Consider the following 18207-nt stretch of genomic DNA (forward strand, 5'->3'; position numbering starts at 1 on the left):
AGTACAAACTCAATTAGAATGGTAAGGTGGATGGAAAACAAACTATCGAACTGGAGATGGCCTACTGCGCATAAACTCAAGACTGTGGGGTGAAAGATTTCCTGCACGCTGGCATTTGAAGGATGGCGATCGGATATATATATTTGGAGACGTAGCAGACGCGGGAGATGATCGATAGTACTATTAGTAGTAGTGATGCACTAACTAGCCCACAAGTGTTAGTGTAGAATTATTTAACTCTAAACTAAGTCCCACCCGCTAAAATTAGTTGCTTTTAAATATCCAGAGGTTTGTAATGTGATTAGATGTTAAATTCTCTATCTGTCTACGAGCAGTATTGGGGATGCTATAAGAATGAGAAGAAAAAGTATATAAATCTATGCTCTATGTGCTCTATGTCTATGTACCTGCCAGATCAATTCAGAATGCTATCAAGACAAATACGGTTAGTTGCTAAAACCCATATTGGTCCAGTTGTCCAGAATTTTCTGCTTCAGATCCTCCGGATAAGATTGGTTGAAGTCAGCAGCCTCCCAGTTGCGACCAGTGGTGTATTCAGTTGGCATGAGAGCATCGGACACAACCTTTCCGCCGCGGTGGGCGGGCCCATTTCCGTGTCCCATGTACGGGATCAAGGGGAATCCACGAACGTCCTCAAACAAGGTCTCATCCATTCCAGGACGGCAGCGGGTGGAGAATGCCCAGAGTACATCCTTTCCTTCATAGACATCAATGTCGTCACCGACCAGAACCACGCGATGAATAGTGTATCCGGCCTTGTGGTTGAAGATAACATCTCCCACTCTCTTGCGGAATTCCTCAGATGTCGTCTTCATCGCACGTAGCTTCTCAGTATCAACTCGCAGAGCAACCCAGGTGACTTGTGACTCGAAAGGAGCGAAGGCATCAGTGATGGGAAGGCCATTCTGCTGGCAGAGCTTACGGATCTCCGCCGCAGCCAGAGAGCCGATCATGGTGTGCTATACAGTGTCAGTCCTTGGCCATAGACGGCACAACGGGGATTAAACTTACTGTTTCATCTGTCAAGCGGCCACAAGAAGACATCGGCATGATGGCGTTGTTGCGATAGGTGATTCGGTTGACCTTGTATTTGGCGCCAAGATGGGCATCCCCAGGGAAGATGTAACCATGCATCTCACCAAAAGGTCCTTCTGGACCAGTCTCGCTAATAGACAGAGTACCTTCGAGGATGATTTCTGAGGTAGCGGGGACGTATAGATCGTTCGTATCACATTTGACGAGCTCTAGGGAAGATCCCGTCATAGCGCCCACGTACCCAGCTTCGGTGACACCATCGGGGATGGGCATGCTGGAGGCCATAATGGCCGCGGGTGGGACACCAAAAGCCAAAGCCCAGGGAACATCACTCCGGCCCTCCTTCTTCCACATCTGGTGAATCTGCCAGATGTGCTGAGGAGGAATAACCAAGCCGGTCAAATGGTTCTTGTCATGGACCATCGCGCGGGCAATAGACCAGTTGGTCCAGGTTCCATCAGGAGACTGCACGATGTGCATACCATAGGTTTGGATGTATTTACCACCATCCGATTTGTGAATAAGAGGAACGGGGAGTTCGGTGAGGTCGAACTCGGAGTCATTTAAGCTGTTCTCCTTGCATGGCCCGGTGGGTACAATGGTTGGAGGAATGGGAGGCATTTCGCTGGCGGAGAGCATCTTGTCAAGAATCTCACGCATTGAAGCCGTAGGCGGGAGGGCTAGGTGACGAGCAAGGCGGCCGTAGCGATCAGCAGACGACTTCCTGAGAGAGCCAGGAGCCCCAAGTATACGGAAGAGGCCATTCTTCATGCCAATGAGGTTGTTGAAGAGAGGAGCCTTGTCGTTGGTCTCACATACTCGACGGGTGATAGCAGCAGCTTCGAGATTGGGGTCGATGGGGGTATCGATTTCCACAAGGTCATTGTCGGCCTTGAGGGCCTCAACGAAGGAGCGGAAACAGAGGTGAGCTGGTTGTGCAGACATATTGATTGACGGTACTAGTGTGATGATGTTTTAGAGGGGTTGGACGGACTGTTCACAAAACAGCCTTCCCGTCCGAGGACATTTATAGCCAGACATGATGATACTTGCCGGCTAAATCGGGTTTGCCTCAAAGCTCTGACAGTAGCCTCATGATCTGGAACTTTCGCATCTAGACTTGGTTCGGTGTTCGGGTTCGGAACTCGGGACTCGGTACCTCGCCATGTGGATATGTTTTCTGCAGGGATTGGGCAGTACGGATCAACCGAGTTGATGAACGTTGAATAATGTGACCCACAGTGTACTAAGGGACGCATCATGCGACCCGGAAGCAAGGTCTAGGAGAGTAGTGGTCGATCAAATTGCTTGTAGCTGTGTGTATGGCTGCTTTAGTGGTGTTGCTGTCGGATTCGGAATCACCTTTTTCCGGCAGCACAGGCTGTCTCCAACTGCATGCATAATACCTAGTTCGTAACATGCGTATAGAAGTATGTGTGAGACGTTTGCTTCGTCTGCATGTCATAGCTCATTGTATAGTTACCAAAAAATGGCGGAAGTGAAGTTATAATGAATTGTGTGTGTTTCCACTCCGAGCTGAAGCAGAAGCTCAGAGACTGCTTGACTGAAACGGCCTTGGTCATTCAGATTTCCCTCACTGCAAAAGAGAAGGACAACAGATTCTGTGTTATGAGGCTTTTTGCACGAATATTTTGACTTGAAATTGAAAAGTCAATATCGCTGGGGTGAACCTGGGACCAATAGACAACTTGCCAAAAACTAGGAGGGAGAACAGTTCGATTTATCCCAAACTGTATCTGTACAGGAGACGACTAAGAGGTTGATTCTTGCCTTGTCATGTGAATGGGGAACTCGGCCAGCTCAATCCGGTTTCTTTGTGTACTACTACTTACTTATACTGTTGTCTTCATTGACTATTCACGCGTGCCTGTCATCTGCTGGCTGCCAGCTGATTCACTAACACAACAACCAAAGCTGACCACCACTTCAACTCATGAACTATACATTTTCAAGATACTACCTCGCTTTTATCCGATTCCGTGCTCAACTCTTTCTCATCCCTTCCTCATACATCTATCTACCACAGGAAGCAAATCCGTCAATCAGCGGCAAATTCCTTCACAAAATGTCATCGTCAAGCGAGGATGCAAGGCCACGGGGGCCGACTAAGGTCATCTCAGAGTAAGCATATTTTATGTCCCTTATCAACAGCTTCTAATGTTTAGCAGCCTTTTCCTAAGCTCCACATGGAGCGACTTATCCATCGTTTGCGGAGATGTTGTCTTCCCAGCTCATAAATGCGTCGTGTGTCCTCAATCTGGTTACTTTTCACGCGCGTGTAATAGCAGCTTCATCGTGAGTCACTGCTACATATCAATCTTACATTGAATGTGAACCAACGTAACACATGCACGTTATACTCAGGAGTCTTCTGGAAAGATTGTGATAGAGGACCTCGAGCCCATCTATCTCGAGAAGACGCTGCAATTTCTCTATAAGGGGTTTTACACCAGATTGAGCGACATGAACACCTCTCCTGCAGTAGAATTTGGTCATCCCAGTCCCATCCCTAGTCCGATTATTCGAAGCCTCCCGTATACTACCTTGTCATCCGTGGAAAATGGCGGGCTTTCAAAATTCCATGTTCATATGTATGAGCAAGGAGAATATTTTCAGATCCACGATCTCAAAGAGAAGGCAAAAGAGCACTTCAAAGAGTGCTTCCTGCGTGACTTGGACAGACTGTTCTTCCGTTCAACTGTAAACGAAGTCTACTGTTCGACGATTGAGACCGATCGCGGGCTTCGAGATATCGTCATTGAGACCGTCCTAAATGATCTGCCAACGCTAATTGATGGGACCTCAACGTATCTCGACAAGGAAGATCTGAAAGAGATGCCTGAGTTTACCGTTGACCTGTGCCAGGCCAGCCTGGTTCAGAATGCGTACCTCATGGGCATTATCTCGGAATGTACACAATAACCGACGTAGTAAGTTAGTCATATTTCTTTTCCTGCACGGGTCATAAAGAACAAGGACAGGTGGAGACAACGAACTGAAGGCATGCAGATCAACGAGCTACCCGAATATCTCCTATAGATTGCATCATCCGAGCACTGTCAGATGACAGTAACCGCGAACTGCAACCATGTCTATATCCCTCCGCAATGTGCCCCGTACTCTCATTTCTAGCAACCCGTACGGATCCCAATCAGAACCTCCAGAAGATAAATCAGCTGCAATCATGCATTCCCAACGTTAAAGAGTGTAATGGGCGATTCCAGGGAAGTGCCGTGGACAATAGTGTATATGGTTAATGACATGACGACAAAGCCGAGGAACATTATTGGCGACCAACAAACTGTCTCACCGTCGATATAAGGTTTAGTGCTTATATGTTCGCACAGGGGTAATAGCTGCACTTCCTTGGCCTGATACGGATGGATTTCCGAGGTCGGGGAAGAATAAAGCTGAATGAGCCGAGATGAACAGCTAATAGATTGCATCGAACGTCAGAATGGCGTTTGCTTTTTCAATAAACTCTCTTGTTTACTGTTATAGCTGAAACTTCCGACAGAACCTTCTATACAGTATGTGGTCATTCTCATGGCTAGCCATGACCACTTATCTACAATAACATTCAGCCGCCCCTTTAGCTGCTCTCACCGGTCACATCTCACGTTCGCTCGTTGATCACAGCGGGAGAGCCGTCTGAATCTACACCCAAGTGCAGAAACGGCATTCAGAGATGAACATTAGCTCAAGCATCACGGGGAACGCCAATAACCACAATCTAGCTTCAACACTGCCCTCTATATGATGCCAATTGACCGAGTCATATATAACCAACGTGCTCCTCTTCTGAACCGTCATTCCGCCCCAGGGTTCAGTCTTGTTTCTGCTCTCTTCAAATTTCCAACTTTCTCAAAAAGAGCATAGACCGTGCTTCCCACGCTCATAAAACACAATGTTGTGCTACTATATCTCCTTTTTCAGAAGCCTTTGGCCCCTGGTGACTAGGGAAGACTTCGTCGATGCGCGAGAAGTCGCCCGGTACTTGATCTACCACTACAATGAGATCAATAAAGGGTTTGGTAGACCGCTCAGACTCTATGACAAGAAACAAGGAGTCGACCCCCAAAACTGGACCCTGGACATCAACCCAATTAATTCTATGTTTGAACCGAGAACGGATGTTTTCTGTAAGTTAATCTCCACCTACCCTCTAATATCCCCAGACACTAACCCCAACCAGGGAGAACCAAGATTACAAGCCCCATCATGAGTGACGATGATGCTTGGGAATACATGTCATACTTCTTGAAGACAATTAATAGAATGTTTAAGGTGGAGAGCGACAACATGGACACGCTGCAAATCTACTTCATGCCAGCCAAGGGCAGGTGGAAGTTGCAGGAACTCAAAGGCGTTGTTCGTGTCATCATCCATTTCAAGGACGTTATCGAGGACTTCGTGGACCCATACTTACACAATGCGGATCGTGACTGTGAGGCAACAAAGGTGATGGATCCAAAAGTCAAAAAGGCCCTGATCAATGGCTTGGAACAAGCCACTGACTTCGATCAACTCAATCAGTTCTTGAGCTCGTCTTCTGGCCTGGAAAACTTCCGTAACTGGAAGTTCTGGCAGTGGCCTGCTTCTGAGAGCGATACTCTGGTGTTTGTGCGAGAATACCTCAAGATCCACCGCGATGAGGATATCACGAATTGGTATCTTTTCGTTGATACGTTTGTCCGTGCAGGTATGAATGCATACAGTCCAATCATTTACCTATTCGATACAGATATGGAGGGCCTGCAGCAGTTCCTGTTGCGTTACAATGAGGACACTGATGTTAATTGGTTGTGTGCCTTTACGGCTCCGCCGCGGTTGGACATGGTTTTGAGTAGCAGGCGTTGACCGTTACCAAGGCGAAGCGTAGACGCTGAGAACTACTACTGGATCGTTCAGAACATGAATATGTGTTTGGATTAGCATGCAATTGCTTTACATGAAGTATTCGGTACTTTCGTAGTAGACTTTTCCTAAAACGTACTTAGCAAACTGCCGCCTTCAGTCTCAATACACGGAACAACCTCTTCTTCCCATTAAATCACATAATTATCCACATGCAAGCAAACATTAATCTTATTATTAACTCAAATTAATAGCTACCATGTCAATGCGAACAGCAATGATGTGCACCCGATCTCGGCAGTCGGGCGTCTCGGGGATCCCCCATCGCCCCCCAGCCCGAGCAAAACTACACCCCCACAATTCTCGGAACCCGAGCCACGCCCTAACAGCCGTACAAAGTACCAGCTCCTTTGCCGTGCCGTCTTCCCGGGGGTTACTACTATAAATGATATCAATTGCCCACTAGATTACACCTTGCAATCAAAGCACCACCAAAATATACTTGCAATCCAAACCAAATAAGAAACAATCTTCAAGAAAGCTAAAGAAAATGTTCTACCAACCCGGCAAAACCGACCACGGCCTGCCTCATGATCCATTTAAGGTAAGTACTTGGATTCCCCAGCTCCAACTCCAACTTTAACAATGATTCATTCCAATGATCTACCCCGCATATGCAACTTTCCCCCTCACAATCGCCAATAACCTCTCATAACACACCACCACAAATCCATCTCAAACTTTCTATCTCACCTCCCAAATTCACAAATCAAATACTAACAAAAAATCAAATAAAATATAGGCATGCGTCGTCCCCCGCCCCATCGGCTGGATTAGCACAACCTCTCCCACCGGAGCCCCCAACCTCGCGCCCTACAGCCAATTCACAAACCTAACGTTCGACCCACCCTACGTTCTCTTCAGCAGCAACCAAACCGTAACCGGAGACCGGAAGGACACCGTCGTGAACGCCGAATCCACCGGCTCCTTTGTGTGGAACCTCGCGACCTGGGACCTGCGCGAAGCGATGAACATCACGGCGCAACAGTTTCCCTACGGAGTGAATGAATTTGAGAAGGCTGGGTTGACTGCTGAACCGTCTACTGTTCTTCCGGTGGAGGTGCCTATGGTGAAGGAGTCGCCGGTGCGGTTTGAGTGTGTGTATCATTCTACGATGAGATTGCCGGCGAATCCGCCTATGGGGACGGTGGATGTGGTTGTGGGACGGGTGGTCGGGGTGCATATTGATGAGGGGGTGCTTACGGATGGGATTCTGGATGTGAAGAAGACGAAGCCGATTGCTAGGTGTGGGTATTTCCAGTATGCGGTGGTGGAGGATACGTTTGAGATGGTGATTCCGGGGATGTCGAAGGATGTGCTTTATGGGTTGGAGGGGAGTGCGAGGATGAATGGGGAGAAGGCGAGGGAGATGGAGGGTAAGGAGGCGAGGAAGGAGAGAGGGTTGTTGTAGATCAGGTTAGGGAAAGAATGTATATAGGTGATGTTGGATTTGTGTTGAATGTATATACTCTGGTGATAGTGTGTATAGGTTTACCCCCAGATTCTGAATGGGATAGATGAATTGTAGCATCCCGCGTCAAGCCAGTCGCCTGTGATGATCCGCACTGCTGTCTCGTTGCCAAATTCCAGGATGAGACCACCGTTGCTCTCATTGCCTAGGTATACTGGCCATCCGACCGTCTCGCTGACGGTTGACGAGTCCTTGAGGAAGGCAAGCAGGTAGTCTTGCATCGTAGCGGAGGTGTCCACTTCCAACTGTGAGATCTCGCCGACATCGAGGTTGTATGTGCCGAAAATTATCAGCAGGTCGGTCCAATGGAATGCTCCTAGCCATGGGACGGGACTGATGTTGGAGAAGTTGCCTGTCTATGTTAGCACTATCATGAGCATAGGAAGTAGGTGTGGGACATACCAGCCCAGTAGTAGCGATAAGTTTCGAGCCCAATCGACGCACGCAATGCAAGATCAGTCACTGCCAGACAGTCTGATTCGCCTTCTTCAATATTTACCGAAGTCGTGTTTGTGCTGGGGAATTCTCGTGCCGTGTCAGATCGAATTTCCGGCCCCGGGGCAACCTTGCGCTCAAGGTATCGCTGTCGTTCGTCGGAGAAAATGTATCGCTCATCGGCTGATGCTGTTAGTGGGAACAGGCATACAAGTCAGATTGGGACATACGGATATAGTTGGTGAAAGCGATAGAAGGAGAGCTATTGTAGCGGTTGATATACTCCTCAATCTGCACCCAGGATATCCCGCGCATGCACTCCAGCTCGGCCTCGGCATCATCACCATAATTGCACCCTAGTCCCTTGGCCACGATGTCAAAGTCTTGGTACACGTCAGGCGTGGTGGACAGGTTGAGTGTGGCAGATGCTCCCTGGGAGATGACGCCGAACTTGGCGGCAAGAGGCTCTTCTGGCCATGCGAGGGTGTACAGATGTGTCAGCAGGGCACCCTGTGACTGTCCCCATAGCTGCTTATCGTTAGCTCTAGTCATGTGAGAGGGAAACTGTAATCTGACCATGATATTTTCGGGGTTTCCACCAAATGCTTCAATGTTCTCGTATACCCATTCCACGGCAGCACGCACATCCATCAGTGTCAGCGATGTTTCATTCAACGCGCGCGACTTGGGATCTATGCATGTCAGATCAATCAAGACAGCCGAAAGCTAAATACTCACTGCCGAAAATGTTGACTCGATAATTGATGGTAACAACGATATGCTCCTGAGAGCGCGATACCCAAGCGGAGGGAAGCTGGGACGGGATGTTGATGCCCCCCGTGATGCCACCACCTCCCGTAACAAACAGCGCAACTGGCAGCTTGGAGGTCTCATTAGCATACGATGGAGTCCATACCGCTAGAGACAGGCAATCCTCCGACGAGGACCATGCCGTGGATCCCTGGTTGAGCCTTTCGCCGACGGAGAGCAGCAGATTCTCCGGTTCGTATTCATTCCAGAAATCACTCTCTCCCGACACATACTGCGGACAGGCTGATATTGAGTTAGTTGCACAGTCTCATACTTATCTGGAAGTCCACTTGCCTGGACCGTAGAAGGTGGAATCGATCTTCTTGCTTGAGTTATCAAGCCGATGAGGAGGAAGCCATCTCAGATCCCCAACAGGGGGCTGGCCATATCAGAGACAGTACATGATCCACAAAATGAAGGCATTACCTTGGCATAAGGGACTCGCAAAAACTGCCGAACGTCCGGGTAAGTGTCATTCAGCATGCCAATGAACGTCCCTGTGCGTGTCTCCACGGTAAGATTGGACCAGTTGGACAGAGTCCGCGGTTGCTCCCACGTCAGGTTCGCATAGTAGGGCGCATAGGTGCCCAAGGCAGAGGCAGCTAGCCCGAGCAGTCCAAAAGCGACAGCCTGCACCATTATTCTATCGATTCGCCGTTGCTGTTGTCCCATCTACAAGAGCATGGAATTTACGAGCCTTATATAGCCATAACGCGGGGTACCTTCGGCTTCCGGCTATACAAAAAATCTAGACAAATTCACCGTACGGCATGCACCTACATCATTCAGCTAGTTGGTAAACCCGAACAACAAACTTCGATGGCATGATGTAGAGACCTCTGAGGGTATAGTATCTGTGCACAGGATGGAAGCTAAGGAAAAAGTGCCAACCACAGCCAAGTTTGTGGGGGAAATCCGGGGTCCCACCCCCACGCTCCGCGTCTCGGCGTTGGACCAGCTTCGATTGGGAAACTAAGACCGAAGATGAAGCCATTTCAACCTACACGGGTCTAAATCTACTTCAAGTATCGGACCACTGGTCTCCGTTGCTGGTCAAAATTTGTTGAGCTGATGATGCTGACTGGCATTGTGACTGTCATCGACCCCACTTTGGATGGTTGAAAGGTGTCGATTGGGATACAAAATCGGCCCATCTCGTGTACAAGACCGGTCTGGATGACTTCCCAATAACTTCATGATCCTCACATAGAACTAAGGCAACAAGAGGTAAGTTCTTATTCAGTCAGTGCTGACGAAGGGTATATATTGATAATCACTATTCGCATCAGGCGAGGAACAGTCACCCCGGGCCGACAATATGTTTATCACGCAGAACTCCTTGGTCGAACTCTTAACCATATGACCCGATTCATATGCGAACCAACGTTCTCCGAGTCTATCTATTGTTCACTCATGGAGGTCCGGGCGGGCCGGGAGGAGGGGGAGGACCATCGGGCTCGTCGTCGCCGCAACAATCGCAGCAGCATTCGCAGCATTCAAAGCAGCAGACACCAGCACAACTAGACTAGTTAGCACCATCCCCTCATTGGACGCAGAAGACTTACATTCCACAGCAGACTTCTCCTTCACCACCACCGCGGATCTGCAGCTGCATGGACTCTCCAGTGCGCTGTTCTTGTTAATACCTTGGCCGACCTTACGGATGACTTAGCATACCGGTTGCTCAGTAACAATGTGCTCCAGGGAGGGACCGGATGGGCTAGCAGGCTGCTCCATCGTCAGGGTCTCGGGGTCCCATTTGCTTTCAGGCACGGCCTCGGAGGGCCTCAGCCATGACATCAAGCCACTACCGATCATCTTGTGTGTCTGTCTGACGAGTACAGGACGTGCAGGTAACAGGAGAAGGGACTATACGGGTAGGGGGCATTGCCCCTTAAAAGGAGCTCTCAAATGAAGCTACTTCGCCAGGGGCCACAAGGGACGAGCCGCCGTCGAGCTGACCCACCTGCAATCGGGGCGATAATATGGTGTTCTCGAAGCGACGCCCTCGTAATAGGACCCTCAGTAATCCAGCTGCCTGACTTTCACGGCTTCATCTTCAGCCGGGTTACCCGGGACGCATTTGACCTGTCGTCTCTTTTAGATGTGGCTTAGCATCAGGATGCGATAGGTGCTTCGTGACACCATTGGCTTCTTTAATTCCCGGCGCATAGATGCGATAGTACCTGGGACAGTAATTGGGCGCCACTTGCAGCACATTCAATTCGTGAAACGAACTCGCCGTTAGCGAGCGTTACGAAAACAATGTGTCGTGTCCAGGCATGAAGAATGGGCCGGAAGTCAGGAGTAGATGATTATTTGCACCGGTTGACTTGGCACGACCGATCGCCGATGGGTGCCACGCCTTTCAGCATTGCTGTTCCTGAACGTGTCGCACAGTGACGACGGGTGGCTTAGCAGCACAGCAAGTCACTTGACGCTATCGATTATTGGAACTTAGTTTTCGCCAGTGTAGAACAATGCCTAACTAAGTTCGCATTACTATTGTGCTTCCTTCTGTCAGCCTTGAACTGCGCAAAGAAGGATTGGTGGTTGGTCCCACCGGAAAAAGACTCTGCAGCAAGCGCAGACTAACCGTGGACCACATCCCCTAGGCAGAAAGATTCGCAGCCAGGTCCTCTCACCACACTGAATAGACGGAGCCAGGCATAGAGGCTAATAACAATTCAGGTACCTACTTCGGATGATGTCAGACACGTAGAATGATTGCCAATGATTGCAAAAGATCCGCACATGTTTGGGTATGGATTTGTGCAGCGTAGAAGAATAAGAAAGAACCAAGCCAGCCAAGCTTTTCTTGCCCAGCAACGCCGACGTCACCCGTCGACTCACTTTTGGACTCTCCGCCATCTGGGGATGCGCAAGCCGTGGATTGGCCAAGAGATCGGCTCCGAGATAGCCTCAGTGGCAAAGAAGATCTTTCAATAAAATCTCGTGAGGCGGCGATGTTTGAGGGTTGATCTGATTTTCTCATCCGCGCACCCTTCACCCTCATGATGCTCGCGGTCGCATATCTTTGGATTCTCCTGCTGCTGCGGGGAATCCACGTGGGCGCCAAGAGCACGACAAGCATGAGGGAAGCCGAAGTTACCACCATCACCGATGATACCTCTACAGCATCAGTATCGTCCACTCATTCAGGAATTGACAGTGATTCTTTCAGCGTCGTGACCACCGAAACTGCCGTCGTTGTTCCTACCGGCAGTTATCTCAGCTACACCACTACGATTACGGTCGGGGATAGCGTCTCCCAAACAACCTTCACCACCACCACCGCGGCCAATACAACCATTTCTACTAATGGCACCACCACTGCCACCACAACTACGGATACAAATGTCGTCGTCACCGGCACGCGAAACTCCAGTAGCACTGCGACGTCCACTGCGACCACGCCAGCCAACTTGCAGCCTTGCAATGGCTACACCGAGTTCTGCAGCCGACAATACTCGAATATTACCATGGTCACAGCACACAACAGTCCCTTCGTGAAGAAGAACAATATTGCAGCAAATCAGATGTACAATGTGAAGACTCAGCTTGAGGACGGAGTGCGCATGCGTAAGTCTTCTTTTCAACATTAGCGATCTACCTTAACATTAGTGCAGTATCTTTCGAAGCCCACTATTACGAAGATGACATCTACCTCTGCCACACCTCTTGCGACCTCCTGAACATGGGTACCCTAGAAGACTACCTCACAACTGTGACCGACTGGATCAAGGACAACCCATACGACGTCGTCACTATCCTGATCGTCAACTCCGACTACGTCTCCCCCTGGAACTTTACCGCTCCCATCGAAAACTCCGGTCTCATCGACTACGTCTACGAGCCGTGGAAAATCCCCATGAGTTTGGACGACTGGCCTACGCTATCGGAGATGATTATGGGCGGCAAACGCGCTGTTGTCTTCATGGACTACCAGGCCAATCAGACTGCTATTCCGTACATTCTGGACGAGTTTACCCAAATGTGGGAGACGCCGTTCTCGCCGCTGAATACCTCCTTCCCTTGCACGGTGCAGCGGCCCCCTGGAATTACAGCTGCGCAGGCAGAGGAGCGGATGTATATGATCAACCATAATCTGAACCTTGAGATTGTGTTTGAGGGGATCGATATTCTGGTACCGGATTCCGCTCAGATCAATGAGACGAACGCAGTGTCGGGATATGGGAGTCTAGGACTGATGGCGAACAATTGTCGAGGTAAGTTACCATCATCAGCACAGAATATACATGATCCTTTGATATACTAACATCAATCAATAACAGCAAAATGGGATCGTCCGCCCAACTTCCTCCTCGTCGATTACTACAACGACGGCAACTTCCAAGGCTCCGTTTTCGAAGTCGCAGCTCAAATGAACAACGTCACGTACAATGGTAAATGTTGTGGCGGGTCGAGCAGTGCGGCGTCGAGAATTGTTGATGTTCCATATACTTGGCTTTCTGCATTTGTTGCCATGGGTGTTGGTTTGTTTACTCTCTTTGGATTATGATGTGATACCTTTTACACCATTGGATTGATCGATGTAGATAGCATATTATACCATTTTCTTGTAATTAGTTGCTTTTATTTATGTGACAATTGATCCTTCCTACATTTAGAAAAACCTCATTATGTATTTCCCAGGACCGGAAAACGCGGTATATCCAAGCGAAATAAAGTTTAGAGAATAAATGGATTTCCAATAAATCATTCCAGGGTTGCTTCTTCTTCCGCCACAACCTCAAGCAATATCCTCAGTGCAACAATCATACGTTTCCACCAGCTAGCTGCGGGTGCTCTGTAGCGTTTTGCAACTCAAGTGGCATCGGATATAGAATTCCATAATGGAAATTATGACTTCCAGCTTTCTGTGTATGTTCCCGGTGTCTGCGCCAAAAGACAGAGAGATACATCGACCGAACTGGCGATGCATTCTCTGATCCAATATCATCGAATTGTTGTGCTTAGTAGTGTCCACACAAGGGACGTTTATCCTTGACCGTATGCTAGGAATATATCGGTTTATCTTCGCCCATATCTTTTCATGTCTCGATTTCCTTTCATTCGTTTGCTACGCCACCATCGAGTAAACAAGGGAAAACCTTATGTATAATCTCAAGCTTATAAGCAAGATAACTGGCCGTTGGGAATTTGTAGTCAGATGCACATTGTCTATAGGATGCTATTTGTCGTGTTATATTAATTTATAGCCATGGGGGCTAGATAGAGATTTGTAAATTTATTGCACAGAGTACCCGATGCGATATGGTTGAATGTACTGAACGGTATACCGCATCAATTCAGATGGCGTGTCTACCAGAGTGTAGTATATTCAACCATGGTAGTTCTTAGCATTGTAAAAGGCGTCGTTCTTGAATAAGTGTGGATAGCCCTTATAGTCTAATCGTATATATCACATATTTGTCCTTTGACTAACGACAGTGAATAGATTCTCTAATCTCGGTGTTGGTTTCTAATATCAGTTTCAGAGCATCCATATGTGATTGCTTTCATCTTTCTAGACACTCGTAGTGGGGAAGAATACGAAATGAGAATGGAGGAGGGCCGGTGGATGATCTTATAGAGCTGGAGAATGATCTAGTGAAGGAAGTCCAATCAGAGCAAGGAATATCGATTGGTATGCATTGAATAGTTTGAAAATAGTTTGAATGGACATGCATAGAATGAATGGCCTCAATGCTTATCTACATGTCACCCCATATGCACTACACTACAGACTAATTCACCCACTTCATTAATAAGATTATCCAGCCCAGTCTAATTATCCAGCCCATTAGCGTACACTCCTCTACAGGGTACTGACAGTTCTACGTCAAATGGCAGGTCCAGACCGTTGAGGGATCTTCACGATGCATCGAGCTTCGGCCACATGGACTCTGAGAAGGGTATGATCAGGTGCGAACAGAGACGGAGACATTTCCACGTTGAGGCTCGATGCAAACTGCTACTTTGTGGATAGTCTAGAACGTGTCTCACCCCACAGGCCAGATTGGGTTGGGAAAGCATCCGTGGTCGGCAATGATCATCGGTTGGTATGCGGGGAAGCAAGGAGCTACCCCATATTTTTTACCTCATTATCTCGCTTATGTTCTGCATTTCAATTTGTCTCCATCCTCTAGACCATTTAGATGTTAGTACGGTCAGACCAACGATAAAAATTCTTTTTCAGCGTGACCAGAAGATGGCAGACGTAGGGAGTGTACGCTGTCTTAGCCAGCATAAATTTCCACTGGCACATGATCGCTTGGCTGGACGACCCCTCCAGCGTATCATCTCATGGAAGGATGTTACCAAGAACTACAGTGGCGGGAACAGGTAGATGTCCACGTTTATGACTAGCAACTTCCGTCGGGATCCCGTTCTTACTTTTTCCTCCTTTGGCTCCTTTGAGGTTAAAGTCCGAAATGGTGTAACAATGGCCGTCCATGAGCCAAGGCAAGGGACTGTCGGGCTGCTCCGATAGGATCGCGTGGTGGTATCATGACCCTAACATCCTAATCTTGAGGACTGGTTCAGGGTCAATTCCCTCGAGTGATCGATCATTGGTGCCCCCGGTCGAGCCAAGCCGTGAGGTTGCACCCCAGCCTGCCAGCCAAGCCCAACATTCCGCCAGTGCCACATTAACAACTTCCTGTCCCAAGACCTGCCAAGCCACTCCAAATTTCACGCACCAATCCGCTTGTTCTGCCGGGCTTATCGCGGTGGCCATTAGGGAGAGTGCCCAGCTCGAGCTGAGACAAATGCCTCGGATTCGTTCGCTGACATCCCGGAAAACATGACCGAGCGAGTGCCCGGGTCACTGAGGAGACATGAATAATTGCGCTTTGTCGCACAGCCGGCGATAAGGCAGAATCTTGGCACCATATGGCGTGGAGGAACCCTCACTTCCTCCGGCTGTGTCGAGGGTGGCCAGCCGATAGGCTCTTCACACCAAACTCAGCTTGCACTCACCTCCTTCCATGATTGGAGGTGGCACAAAACAAGCGATAATGGTCGGTCACCTCGCGCTCAGACGGGACTTCTCCTTCACTGCACAACCGATCGGCTGTCCAACCTTGGCTTGTCCATTTTAAAGTCGACCATTCCCCTGGGCCTCTTACCCTCCCAACCGCATTCTATCGTTTCCTTCTCCCTCTGCGCATCTGTCCCTGCTGCGCCCATCATGAATCCCTCAGACACTGCTGAAGTGGCAGAGATTGCGAAGTCTGCAGCCTTTGCTCATGATGCGCATCCAGACGAGAAGAGGGATCGAATCTCATCTGAGCTGCGTCCCGCCACCTCACCTGAGATCGAGGAGGTTCGTGAAACCGCTGAGAAAGGCGGGTTCAGTTCGTCGGCCGCATATGAAGACGATGCAGCTCTACAGAAAGACTTCCCTTCTCCGGATGAACTGAGGACTCTACGTCGCGTCTCCGGCAAAATCCCCTGGACAGCCTATACTGTAGCCTTTGTGGAATTGTGCGAGCGCTTTTCCTACTATGGAACCACAGCAGTTTGTACGTCCGTCACTACCCCGCTCTATTCCCTGCTAACATTGACAGTCGTCAACTTCATCCAACGACCGCTTCCTGAAGGTTCATCAGCCGGTGCGACTCATGGTCTAGACAATCTGGTACCCGGTGCTCTGGGCATGGGTCAGCAAGCGTCCACTGGATTGACCTTGTGTAAGTTGCTACATATGCGGAATGACCATCTGCTGACCCATCAGTCAATTCCTTCTGGTCTTATATCATGCCCCTCATGGGCGCCTTCATGGCCGACCAGTACTGGGGTCGCTTCCGCACCATCATGTTCTCGATTGGAGTCGCTTTGCTGGGACATACAATCCTCGTCATCTCAGCCATCCCGCCGGTTATCAAGAATCCACACGGTGCAATTGCTTGCTTCTCAATCGGTCTGGTTATCATGGGAGTGGGAACAGGTGGTTTCAAGTGAGCTCGTTATCACTTTCATAGTGGCCATTATCTAACTGAATTAGGTCAAATATCTCGCCATTGATCGCGGAGCAATATCGGGAGAGCAGGCCGTACATCAAGACCCTCCCCTCAGGAGAACGTGTCATTGTCGACCATGCTGCCACCGTCGCGCGCATCTACCTGTATTTCTACATGATGATTAACATCGGCTCCATCCTAGGACAAGTTAGCATGGTGTATGCGGAGCGCTACGTTGGCTTCTGGCTCTCATATCTTCTGCCCACCATCATGTTCACTTTCTGCCCTACAGTGTTGTTTATCTGCCGCAACAAGTACTATCTGGTTAAGCCAACTGGGTCCGTGTACCTGCAGGCGTTCAGGCTGTGGAAGCTGGCTATGGAGGGGCGCTGGTCGCTGAATCCTGCGAAGATGTAAGTTTCCCCCTGTACACACTGAACTCTGTTCTAACACATGTTAGGTTCAAGAAGAACCCTACCCCCTTTTGGGATTCGGTCAAGCCCAGTGCTCTGGGTGCCAGTCGCCCCCAATGGATGACCTTCGATGATGAATGGGTAGATGAGGTAGCACGTGGTCTGAAAGCATGCAAGGTGTTTCTGTGGTATCCTTTGTATTGTACGTTCATCACCCCCTGATCTCTCTTTGCAGCTCATGCTAACAGTCCAGGGCTGGCCTACAATCAAATGTTAAACAACCTGACCTCTCAGGCGGCCACCATGCGTCTCGGCGGTGTCCCCAACGACATCATCAACAATCTCAACCCGCTCTCACTCATCATCTTTATCCCCATCATGGACCAGCTAGTATACCCATTCCTCCGAAAAGTCGGCATTCAATTCACCCCTCTCAAGCGCATCACAGCTGGATTCATCGCCGCCGGTTTATCCATGATCGCCGCCACCGTCACCCAGTACTACATCTACCAGAAAGGTGAATGCGGAAAACAAGCCAACTACTGCCTGGATGAATACAACTCGCACTCGCCCATTTCCGTTTGGGTCCAAGCGCTAGTCTACATCCTAGGCGGCATTTCCGAGATCTTCGCATCCGTAACCTCACTCGAATACGCCTTCACCAAAGCACCGCGCAACATGCGCTCCCTCGTGCAAGCCGTGGCTTTGTTCATGAACGCGTTCTCTTCCGCCATCGGACAAGCACTCGTGGGACTATCGAATGACCCGCTCCTGGTGTGGAACTACGCCGTCGTAGCGATTCTGGCCTTTGTCGGCGCTGCAGGATTCTGGTTGACGAACTATAAGCTCGATCGTCAAGAGGATGAGTTGAACCATCTGCCACAGAGTCACTATGAAGGTCGCCCCGAGGGACATGCTGATGAAGAGCAGCGATAGGATGCGTGCTGCTTGAAAGATGAATTCACGTACTAGGTAGTTAACACATAATTCAAACCCAGTATATGTTTACGACCACTCATATGAATTAATACTATATTTTCGCTCATATCCTCCTTCTCAAAACCTGGATCTTGATTCACACCCGCCTTATTTATGCCTACAAGATGAATCTACAGAT

At 49.2% G+C, this 18207-nt stretch overlaps 8 protein-coding genes across 8 annotated transcripts; 5 read left to right on the forward strand and 3 right to left on the reverse strand.

The window, feature by feature from the left end:
* Positions 1-446: 446 nt before the first annotated feature.
* BO85DRAFT_388711 (UbiD family decarboxylase) lies at positions 447-2001 on the reverse strand (the record flags this gene model as incomplete). The annotated part of the gene is made up of 2 exons (XM_025656723.1): positions 447-980; positions 1033-2001. 2 exons carry the CDS (start codon positions 1999-2001, stop codon positions 447-449), a joined length of 1503 nt encoding a protein of 500 aa, XP_025519661.1.
* A 1141-nt stretch (positions 2002-3142) lies between these two features.
* BO85DRAFT_465653 (BTB/POZ domain-containing protein) lies at positions 3143-3999 on the forward strand (the record flags this gene model as incomplete). The annotated part of the gene is made up of 3 exons (XM_025662073.1): positions 3143-3198; positions 3246-3372; positions 3442-3999. The coding sequence occupies 3 exons, from the start codon at positions 3143-3145 to the stop codon at positions 3997-3999; spliced, it is 741 nt and encodes a 246-aa protein (XP_025519662.1).
* An 848-nt stretch (positions 4000-4847) lies between these two features.
* Positions 4848-5980, forward strand: BO85DRAFT_501277 (uncharacterized protein). Its single transcript, XM_025664167.1, has 2 exons — positions 4848-5219; positions 5273-5980. The coding sequence occupies exons 1-2, from the start codon at positions 4985-4987 to the stop codon at positions 5935-5937; spliced, it is 900 nt and encodes a 299-aa protein (XP_025519663.1). The 5' UTR covers positions 4848-4984; the 3' UTR covers positions 5938-5980.
* Positions 5981-6484: 504 nt separating this feature from the next.
* On the forward strand, positions 6485-7405 carry BO85DRAFT_412360 (flavin reductase family protein; the record flags this gene model as incomplete). The annotated part of the gene is made up of 2 exons (XM_025657566.1): positions 6485-6538; positions 6737-7405. The coding sequence occupies 2 exons, from the start codon at positions 6485-6487 to the stop codon at positions 7403-7405; spliced, it is 723 nt and encodes a 240-aa protein (XP_025519664.1).
* A 21-nt stretch (positions 7406-7426) lies between these two features.
* On the reverse strand, positions 7427-9349 carry BO85DRAFT_412364 (carboxylesterase, type B; the record flags this gene model as incomplete). The annotated part of the gene is made up of 7 exons (XM_025657567.1): positions 7427-7817; positions 7868-8083; positions 8131-8428; positions 8477-8592; positions 8639-8953; positions 9005-9089; positions 9137-9349. The coding sequence occupies 7 exons, from the start codon at positions 9347-9349 to the stop codon at positions 7486-7488; spliced, it is 1575 nt and encodes a 524-aa protein (XP_025519665.1). The 3' UTR covers positions 7427-7485.
* A 768-nt stretch (positions 9350-10117) lies between these two features.
* On the reverse strand, positions 10118-10528 carry BO85DRAFT_483769 (uncharacterized protein; the record flags this gene model as incomplete). The annotated part of the gene is made up of 3 exons (XM_025663182.1): positions 10118-10230; positions 10301-10340; positions 10388-10528. 3 exons carry the CDS (start codon positions 10526-10528, stop codon positions 10118-10120), a joined length of 294 nt encoding a protein of 97 aa, XP_025519666.1.
* A 1041-nt stretch (positions 10529-11569) lies between these two features.
* Positions 11570-13341, forward strand: BO85DRAFT_412367 (PI-PLC domain-containing protein). The gene is made up of 3 exons (XM_025657568.1): positions 11570-12292; positions 12340-12939; positions 13006-13341. Exons 1-3 carry the CDS (start codon positions 11725-11727, stop codon positions 13230-13232), a joined length of 1395 nt encoding a protein of 464 aa, XP_025519667.1. The 5' UTR covers positions 11570-11724; the 3' UTR covers positions 13233-13341.
* A 2382-nt stretch (positions 13342-15723) lies between these two features.
* Positions 15724-18101, forward strand: BO85DRAFT_445152 (putative MFS peptide transporter). Its single transcript, XM_025659187.1, has 6 exons — positions 15724-16239; positions 16285-16407; positions 16452-16674; positions 16722-17090; positions 17138-17292; positions 17344-18101. The coding sequence occupies exons 1-6, from the start codon at positions 15906-15908 to the stop codon at positions 18024-18026; spliced, it is 1887 nt and encodes a 628-aa protein (XP_025519668.1). The 5' UTR covers positions 15724-15905; the 3' UTR covers positions 18027-18101.
* Positions 18102-18207: the final 106 nt, after the last annotated feature.

The sequence above is a fragment of the Aspergillus piperis genome (genome assembly GCF_003184755.1).
Source record: "Aspergillus piperis CBS 112811 unplaced genomic scaffold BO85scaffold_2, whole genome shotgun sequence".
Lineage (NCBI taxonomy): Eukaryota > Fungi > Ascomycota > Eurotiomycetes > Eurotiales > Aspergillaceae > Aspergillus > Aspergillus piperis.